Below are 10266 nucleotides of genomic sequence, written 5' to 3'. Positions count from 1 at the left end.
TTACCCTTCGGGGGACATGTTTTTAAATGGTTTTGCAAGATCGGAAGAGAACCCGTGCTATGGTACGGAGGACCCTTCCTTACTTGGTTCAGCTTCGGAAGTCCATGGAGAAGGTCATGACCAATGGTGTGACCAGTACTCAGGTCTAGACTGCATTGACAGCTCCTATTGACAGCAGTCGACATCGTCTTATTCACCGATGGGATCGTGAGCTTGATGCTGACCTGAAGCTACAAGAACACAACCCTAAGGTGAAGAAAATGAAGATTGAAGAAGAATAAGACCCGATGGACTTCATATTGATTAGTTTACTTTCTTTTCTTCTAGACTTTTACTTTTATTTGTAATAGCTTACACCTTGCTTTGAATTTCTGATCTACCTTCTGCTTTGTCTATAGGGTATATTTTTGCTATACTCTACGGTATATTTTGTTTGGTATCGCACTCTGATGTTCTTTTGTGATCCTTCTGAGATCTTTTCTTGAATTTATTATTGAATTACTTGAATACAATGATTTGTTCTTGCTTTTGATTATGTTATTCTGCTAAGCGGATGTGATCATTCCTAAACTTGATCTTCGGGGCTATGGATCACACCTCCGGGTATTCCAGATAGGGTATCGGCTGGAGGGATGTGGCACCACGTGTTGTAGAGAGTAGCAGCGACACCACTAGTAGGCGCCTCACTTGAGTTTGGGTTGGTTCAAGGCCTTTAGGGGTTGATGTGCAGTCCTTTATTTGTGATAGATTGGTTTCCTATTGTTCATGAGTTCCAACCTATGAACTTACACTCCAACGGGACCGAGTCAATTCCCTTGCAAATCCATTTGACCATGTTGTTGCATCTGAACCTTGAGGACAAGGTTCTCACAAGGGGTCAAAAATGTTACGATCCTGGTTAGGGGTAGAAGGGTAATTGTAAGGGAATGTTTGGGTTAGCATGTCAGTAGTCCTACACTATAAATGTAAGAGCATATAGAAATGCGAAGGGAATGAAGAATGATAATTCGAATCTCCTAACTGTCACTCTTCCCTGCTCGTCTCCCCAACCTTGATCTTCTAAATGTTTGTTCTTTCCCTCTAAAATTTCATCTACTCTCAGTATCTAAAATTAGGGTTCATAACATTGGTCCAACCAGCCAGATTTGAATGGACAGCGAATTGGAATTATGTTAGATGAAGGATAGTGTGAAGCACCCAAGCATCACTTTTGCAAATAAAGGGAAGCAACTCTACAGTTTACAGGCAACCGTGATGGCACAGAGCGCCACCATGAATGAGCTACGTGTTATCCTATCATCAATGGAAAAGAAGCTCGATCAATACCATGCAAGTAGTGGTATCGCCTCTTTACCCGATAAATTGCAATCTAAGTCACCACCTACGTTGTCCCTTGAGGCAGCCATTGCGGTAGAATTGTTGGCACTGATTTCTATAGAAGCATAAAACAACTCTCAAATTGGAGTTGTGAAGGAATTGCAATCAAAGGTGGAACCTCAAGTCGATTCACTTACTGATGCTATTGATAATGAGAAGGAAGCAGATCTATCGATTACCTGAGTAGTGATTAGATCTGAATGTGATCAAATCCCGGTTAGCGATTTCAGTGGTGGCATGAAGGAGCAAATCCAATGTGGTGTAAAGTTGGTGCAGGTAGATCCAAACCCGAATAAGAAACTCGCTTCATGGATTGTTGATTCCGCTCCAGTGGCGCTAGAGGAGAACAAGAAACCTCAATCCGAGGCCAGATGGAATGGGTGGAAATTTCTTGTGCCAAATCGAGAGTTTACCAAGAGACATCTCCAAACACAACCTCACTCAATCGCTCGTTGTCGGAGATTCGATGGAAGTAACAAGAGGCGTCGCAAATGGCGAAGTCAATTTGTAGGTGTGGTGGTTGCAATGACATGTGCTTCCGCAAAACCACCCTGGTAGGGGGAGGTAATGAGGTTGTGTGATTTCCGATCTCGGGTTGATCTCGATAGAGAAGAGCAGCAAACTTCAGATTTAGCGGTGGTAGTGGGAAAGCAAAGGAGAGATGCAATCATGGAAGAGTGTTGTATTTGGGAAGAAACGGTTCGAGAATGGGTTTGGTTTGAACCGGTGGGTGAAAACCATATTAGGTTTGATTTAATTAGTCTTGTGGGCTTGAACAGAATGATGCACATGGGCCACATCATCAAATCAGAAATTTGGGTCTTGGGTTTGGACCGTATGATGCAAATGGACCAAGTCATTAAGTTAGAGCTGTTGGTCTTATGAATATCACAAATGACTCATCCACATAACTCCCGTCGTCATTGGATTCTAAAGAAGCTCTTCAAGCCCAGCCCAACAAGTGGGCCAGGAAGTACGCCATCAACTTCCATTGGCCACTATTACAGAGTTATAAGCAAGGGCGAGGAGACAGCTTCTTCTTTTTCATCGAAACTCTGTTCGGGGTCTACAGAATGCTCAGGGTTTTCATCTATTACAGAGGCAGAGGACCCTCTCTTAAGTCTCTCCTATTTTTTAAGACAGTAGAACTTCTCTTCAAAACTACCATATTTCTCTAATGAAATAAAGGAAAATTACCAAGGAAAAATAAGAAGAGAAATACAGGCAAAAGAAAAGGCAAAAACAAAACAGAAAACGTATAAGCATACTGGTTATTATGCAAGCCATGGAAACAGAAGAAAGGGATGCAGAAGACTCACTTGTTAAAAGATTGTTCAAGGAGATGAAGTGTAGCACCAGTTCGTAGGAAGAAAAGCGTCAAAGAGAACGGAACAATATCGATCTCACTCACAAAGTTGCAGAAGCAGAAGAAGAAATGAAGAAGATAACGACAGGTATATATATATATATATATATATATGTGGGTAATTTTCATCTGACCCCTGGGAGTTTGGTCAATATCATTTTTAGTCCAATTTAAGTTTTCTTTTGTATATGGCTCCCCTATGATTTTAAAAAATGATTAAATAAAGACAATCTTAACAGAATTTATTAATTTAATAAATTTATGGCAAAAATACCCTTGTGTCTTTTGAATTTTAAATTTTAATTTTAAAATATTAAAATAAAATAAAAAGTCTTTTTTCCCTTGCAAAAATTGCAGAGTTCAGAAAACAAAACGGAATACAAACAGTTCCTTCTGCAAGTTACCTTCGTCTCTGGTTGGGCACATTCGAGTATTCGACACTAAAGAAGACGTTGCCATGGCCTATGATTGCGAGGCTTTTAGGCTAAGAGGAGAGAATGCTCACCACAATTTCCCTGAACATTTGCTAGGGAAAGACACTACAGAGAGAGCAGCAGCAGCAACAGCTCCTGCTTTGTCCCCTTCATCCCTCCCTACCCTACCCACCCAGAAAATTGCCAACCTAGTCGGTTCAAGCCGCCGCAGTGGCAGCTGCAACAACAACAATCTCCAAAAGGCATAAATTTACAAACGCAGGTGATGGAGATCTTGCCAACACCTCAAGACGATCCGAATAAGAAGCCCTATTTTGAGGGCAATTCTTCTTCTGGATTGGAATCGAGTGAGGAACAGAAAATATTGAAGCCCCTGCACAGGAACCGACTTCTGCGACATGAGAAGGTGTTTTTGGGTCACCAGAATTTTCATGGAGGGAAATGATGGAGGAGGCATGGTTTGGTGGTATCCCATCTGGCTGAGGTCCAGGTAGCCCTGTTTGGGACCAAATTGATGGCTCGAATAATCTACTTGCATCCCAATCTCCCAACTTCCCATCCTCAAGATTTCGATTCCTCTCATATTTCAAATCAGCACACCAGCTCTGCTTCTTCTTCTTCCTCCTCTTCCTATCCCATGAACATGTTCTTCTGGAAGGAAGGTGATTAAAATCTGCTACTCTTATCACTTCCGCCCCACATCCACATCCACAACTGTTCGTATTCTCTTTTTTTTTTTCTTTCCAGTCTCTGCTGTTCTTGCGTAGAAAATAGTTTGGTAAGGTTTTTCATTTATTTATTTTAGTATATATTTAGTAGATAAAAACTAAAAAAAAAAAATTCAATGAACAAAAGGGTATTTTCGTCACAAAATTTATTAAACTAATGGTTTCTATTAAGATTGTCCTTATTTAATCATTTTTTAAAACCACAGGAGAGCCATATGCAAAAGGAAATTTAAATTGGACTAAAAGTGACATGGACCAAACCTCAGGGGGTCCAGATGAAAATTACTCTATGTATATATATATATATGCAAAAATTACCAACAAGAGATCCTCATCTAACGACTAAAATGATGAGTAGGTGGATGGTTGAAGATGAAAGGTTGTCATAATGATGACGTGCAATTAATACGATGAGACATAATATGACACGTGTCAAAATCACGTAGTCATTGAAAGACGTGCCTCGATATTCACGCAAATGACGACTACTCATAAGTGGGACGTTACAGTTTTCAAAAAGAAGCCCTTGATCGGAACAACCAAAGTCTCCATGCATGAGAATTACATAATCCCTTGAGTTGAACACATATTTCCCAACCTCAATGGACAGGAGGGTTTATGTTAATGACTAAAATAGTCATTCTTCTCTAACCGGTCCGACCAGCGGGTACAATATCAATTGTCTCGACCATAGGGATAGTGGTCGGTCCGACCACCATGTTAAGGTAACCTGATATAGGTAAACTCCTATCACCTATCAACTTCCTAGAATGATAAGTTAGGTAAAGAACTCTTCGTAGAGTTACCTTCCTAAGACAACTCGTATTAAAGTCATATTCCAAATCTAACTCTACCATCCTACGCTATATAAACATCACAAATAGGCATAAGAGAGTAAATATTCATATTTTGTGTGATCAATTACTTGAATTCTCTATTGAGAGTTATAATCATATCTCATTGATACTAACTTGCTCGTCGGAGACGTACTTTGACCACACAAGGTCGAGCACATGTTTTGCAGGATCTTGACAGGGAGAGACGAGCAAAATTCCGTATCAACACTCACCATAGAATTTTTCTTTTTTTCCCCAGTTAATTGGTGGGTTTGAATCTATAGTGGAGCATTTGGGCTTACAATACTTGAGCGCGTATCTAGATTCGATGGGAAGCAACTAAAAGCATGGAGCGAATTTGCTACGGGTGCATCAACCATTGTCGCGTCAAGAATAAGCCCTTTTTCTCTTGATTTCCAGGTCGCACAATTCACCCAGTTTAAATCACGTAGGTGCCATGTAATTTACTCTTTATTACTATTTTCTTTTTTTGATCATTAGTATATACATTGTTCACTCATAATTAAATGGTATCATTACTCCAAAATCTCAGAAATAATAAATCGTTTATGGGATCAACGTGCATCATTAAGCCATAGGTTCCATGAAAAGAGGCTAAACAGGAAGAAGTTTTAGCCATCAAAATTTTGCAATGACAGTATGATTGCTAAGTGTGCTCGTATCGCTTTAATACTGAAAATCAAATCAAATAATGTTTTAAAAACATCTAAAAGTAACACAACATGAATCATATGTTTAAAGATTATTCAAAACATCTAAAAGTAGCACACCATAAATCATATGTTTGAAAATTAACTGTTCACATTCATTTGCATATACTTAAAAAATTTGGAAGGGGCTCGGAATGGTATCTTCTCAGTAAAATCAGCTTGTGATTTTGCATAAAATTTAGATCAAGAATCTCAGTTAGTCAACTTCAACTAACTTCCTTGATGAGGTGTGGTAGAGAATAATACCCCTTAAGAGAATAAGCATTTTCCATGGGAAGCATTTGAAGATGCCCATGAAGTTGGAAAGGATACATCCCTGGTAAAATTCTATTTAAGAACTGCTGCCCTAGCTCTACTGCAGATATGGTATGCTTCAATTCTTCTGTGCCACTAAGAAAGCAGGCAGATGTGCAATGGTGATTGGTCACAACAAAGTTAAATCAGGTATGGGACAACGGCCATTGTGCATCGCGCTAGAGCTCAATCATTTGGAGTCATCCTTGGACATATGGAATTCAGCTCATCTAGAATTAGTTCAACTTTTAGTAGTTTATAAAGGCAGCCTCGAGAAGTTGTGATCATATGGCTAAATGAAACAAGCCACCAAGGAAAATATAATCAAACATGTTAAATGCAAACACCAAGAAAAACAACAAAATGCAACAGATATAATCAAAGATGAGACAAAGTTAACATGGCTACACACACCAAATAAATGTGCTACATCCACCAGCAAAAACAAGCATGTGATGAAAAGCATATGAGGGGTATATTTCAAACATATTAAGAAAGCTCACCAAGATCTCCATATCTCCTTTTAGCTGAATGAAATAAGATTGCATACAAGTCAATATCTTGATCATATGATGAGATCTTGGCATATCCTGGATTTTAACTATAATTTTATACTCCCAACCCAAATCTGGCTTTGATTACAATGATAACAACAAAAAAGGAGGGGGGGGGGGGGATACCCAACTCATCAAACTTGGTTTTTGGACCATTGAATCAGCCTCCGATAAAAGGTTTTTGCACATTGATCTCAATAACACTCAAATCTTGCAACAAGCACTCTTCCTAGAGAACCTTATATGAAAATACCCAAATTACACTTCTCCCATAGCTTACACAACACAGTAAAACAAGGTAATACTCCAATTTGGGTGCTGCCTATAGTTCCAAGCCTCTACACTACCATCACCGACCTCACAAAGTTTCTCCTTCATGTTGCAAATGGTCAAAATGGGCAAACATCAAAGGTGCAAGTTTTGGCACATACATAACAAAAACCAAATCCTAGCCAATTAACCAGCCAAATGCTTCAACACAATCAGTCTTTTTTCTTTTCTTTTTTTCTTTTTTTTCCTTCTTCATTTTATTTATTTATTTTTTTGGTGTTTTTTTGTGTGTGTGGGGGGGGGGGGGAGGGGTTGCAACTTTTCCTAGCGTTACCCCAGCAATTTTTGCTAAGAGGCTGTATTGATGCCTTGACCTCAGGCTACAATTGTGGTCCAACAGCCATTGTACCAAGGTCCATCCCTTGATCCACATATAAACGTAGTTTACTGAAACCTATGTGTGTGTATATATATATATACCTTAAATCCTAGCCAGTTAACCCTCTTTGATTCATATATATACATAGTTTACTGAAACCTATATATACATAGGTTGCAATTCAAAAACAGAGTACGAATAGGACTAGAAGATTGAGGCCTAGTAAAGTGTGATCATCTGTACTTCGTAATGAGTACTGTCTATATACACATATATGACCTGTCCATAATTCTTTACAGGGAGGGCAGCAAACAGATGAACTGAACTAGAATTAAGCAGCATTCCTATTGACACAAAATAAGAATCACCAAATTTTGACTACATAAAACCAGCGTCTTTATTCCAGATAAGCATGATTTCAGGCAAGAGATTGCTGGTTGAAAAATGCCAGTTCAGGCACAGGATCAATGATCATACAATTCAATTCCAAATGTAGCATCTCGAAGATAAAAGGAGACAATAGTACTTCCTAATGACGACTGTCTACACACACATATATGACCTGTCCATAAATGTTTACAGGGATGGCAGCAGCATCCTTAACAAATAAACTGAAATAGAAGTAATCAGCATTCCTATCAACACAGAATTTTAAGAACTACAAATTTTTACACAAAGCAGCATCCTTATTCAAGATAATCATGATTTCAGGCAAGAGATCAATGAATGAAAAATGCCAGCTCGGTCACAAGATCAATGAACATAGAATTCAATCCTAATGTAGCATCTTGAAGACAAACGGAGAAAATCTCCCTATTTTCAAGCAGGAATAGAACACCTGATACAGACGCCAAACATGTTCATGAACATGGAAGGAACCACTTATGCCATGAAAGAAGCTTATATTGAAATTTGTAATATACAAAGCTCAATCTCAAATTCTCTATTCATGAGCACCTTTCCTAGAAAACAAATCACCCAGCATATGTGAAATTGCTCCTACTATCAAGAAGCTTTTTCTTCTACACATTTAAAATATGTATTAATAAAAACACAGACATCTTCAAAATTTTGCTTCTGTACCCAGAATAGATCATAAATTGAGCAAGAAAAATGACAACAGGGAGGGTTCTATATAGAAAATAAAATCTGAGATACTAATGATATCTAAAAGAACAACTAATTTTCCATCTCCCTCAACCAAAAACCCTGCACTAAATTATCAACAAAAAGGAATTCAAGCACAGGAAACACTAAGGAGGTCTCACAGATTACTCAAGACTTGGTAGTGCTCCTAACAGCATTCCACATCTGCCCAAATGCACCTACGACGTGAGGGAAGACGCTGGCAGCCCCTCTCAGAATCGCTCCAGAGGTAATCCCAATCGCTAGACTCTCAGCATACCCAGGCTTCGAATCCAGCTTCAATTCCAGAATAGCGAGACGGGTGTTCGCCGTATCAAGCTTTCTCAAACTCTCACCCATGAATCTATCCTTTCTTCCCCTACCAGAACTCACCATCTTAACCAACACATTCTGGAGATCCTCGATTACTTTCATCGAAGCTTCCTTAGATTCAAGGCCCTGAGACTCATAATGGGCTATAAGCTCCTGCGCAGTCGGCAATTTTTCTTTTCTCTTCTGGGAATCATTACCCTTTAAATCAGAAGGTGACGGAGATTGAGCAGGACCTGAACGAACAGCATTTTGGGTTGCAGGTTGTTGCATTTCGAACTTTGTTTTGCAGATAAGACCTCAAGTAGGGCTTTGGAGATTGCGCAGTGGGTTTCCAAATAAAATCCCAGGTAGGTTAGGCCAGATTTTCTTCTGAGATTTTATAGTCAAATTTGGAGTTTTTTGAAGGTACAAAATCAAAATGGAATCTGGGTTTCGAAAAATTTCGCACCGAATAGTTTCAATCATGCGGGTTGTCTTACCATATAAACTAGGGCTGCAACAGGGCGGGCTGGGCCGGGCTTTTGCAATCATAAACCCAGCCCTATGTGTTCTAATCTGAGCCCATTCCCGCCCTGACCCTAGTTCAGGGCCAAGGATTATTGTCCCTAGCCCTAAGCCCTACAGGGCCAAGCCAAGCCCATTCCCGTCCTGATTGGCCCTAATAGGACCGGGTCGGGATTGGTTGGCCCTGATTGGCCCTGTCCTTGGCCCTGGCCCTGATTGGCCCTGTCACATCCCTCCCGCCGGGGGGGGCGGGGGGGGGGGGGGGGGGGGGGGGGGCGGGCCGCAAGGGGGGGGGGGGGGAAACCACACACAACCAAAAAAAAAAAAAAAAAAATGAACAATAACAATAAAAGTGCGGAAGATAAACCATAGATCCAATAAGGAAAGAATGAATCATATATAAATCAGAGTACTAGATATAATCCGAGTGTCAAAACAGATAAGTAAAGCGAGGCAAAATCCCACTCTACAACCAGCGGAAAAGTAGCTCTAAAAGAGAATAAACTAGACAAAATCTAATCCCAGTAGCAAGCACAATGGGTAACTAAATTATTCTCCACTTTATAGACAACATCCCTATAAGTATAAATCTCATAAACGGCACAAGGGCGCTTCCACTCAATGGTCGGACTAAGCATCGTACGGAGCATAACCACTCGCGGGATCTTCAGTGTAATTGTTGTAACCATAATCACCTTCCTGGAGATATGCCTCTTCGCCTTGCGCTTCTTCATAGGGACCGTCATAATATTCAAGACTGCAGAATAGTCTAACAAACATTGTACAATAAATGAATGAGTTTCAAAGAAACTCAAGAAGGCGCTTAAATCCATAATAACATAAATGGCAGGATTTCAGAACAAACATGAATGCAATATGGTATGAGACAAGCAATGAATGAATGAATCTAACTCTATATATGCTGGTCTCTATTGGCAGACATGCTTTAAGTCATAGCACCGTACTTCTTTAGGAAGGTCTCAATCACTCATCATCGGTTGGTAATGGGTCCGGCATCCCTCGGGACATTCCATGGTGGAGGGTATAGGTCACCACTCTCTCACATCACCATTGGTCTAAGTACCGGCGCATGTCGGGTCCAAACGCAAGCTCAAATGCAAGTCCTCTCACGTTCGTTACATCCGGTCTCACCCCCCCTTGAGCCCCCGTGAGCCCAAGTCCCTACGGACTCATCAACCCTATTGACATCCACATAATGGCTACAACGGGAAGCTCTCACGTCCTCTCACGGGTTGGTTACCGGTCTTGAGCGCCCATGAATCCCCATTGCTACCACGGGTCGTTCGGTCTCAATACCCCTCCGATTAGGGTCCG

At 40.3% G+C, this 10266-nt stretch overlaps 1 protein-coding gene across 1 annotated transcript; it reads right to left on the bottom strand.

Annotated features, from left to right (window-relative positions):
- Window positions 1-6916: 6916 nt before the first annotated feature.
- LOC149015682 (ribosomal protein-like protein) lies at window positions 6917-8878 on the bottom strand. Its single transcript, XM_089156139.1, has one exon. It carries the CDS (start codon window positions 8695-8697, stop codon window positions 8245-8247), a length of 453 nt encoding a protein of 150 aa, XP_089012265.1. The 5' UTR covers window positions 8698-8878; the 3' UTR covers window positions 6917-8244.
- Between the last annotated feature and the right edge of the window lie 1388 nt (window positions 8879-10266).

The sequence above is a fragment of the Hakea prostrata genome, chromosome 5, assembly GCF_041222555.1.
Source record: "Hakea prostrata isolate BN-2017 chromosome 5, UWA_Hpros_2, whole genome shotgun sequence".
Taxonomy (NCBI): domain Eukaryota; kingdom Viridiplantae; phylum Streptophyta; class Magnoliopsida; order Proteales; family Proteaceae; genus Hakea; species Hakea prostrata.
The sequence above is the reverse complement of the archived record's forward strand: the minus strand, read 5'-3'. Positions and strand labels throughout refer to the sequence as shown.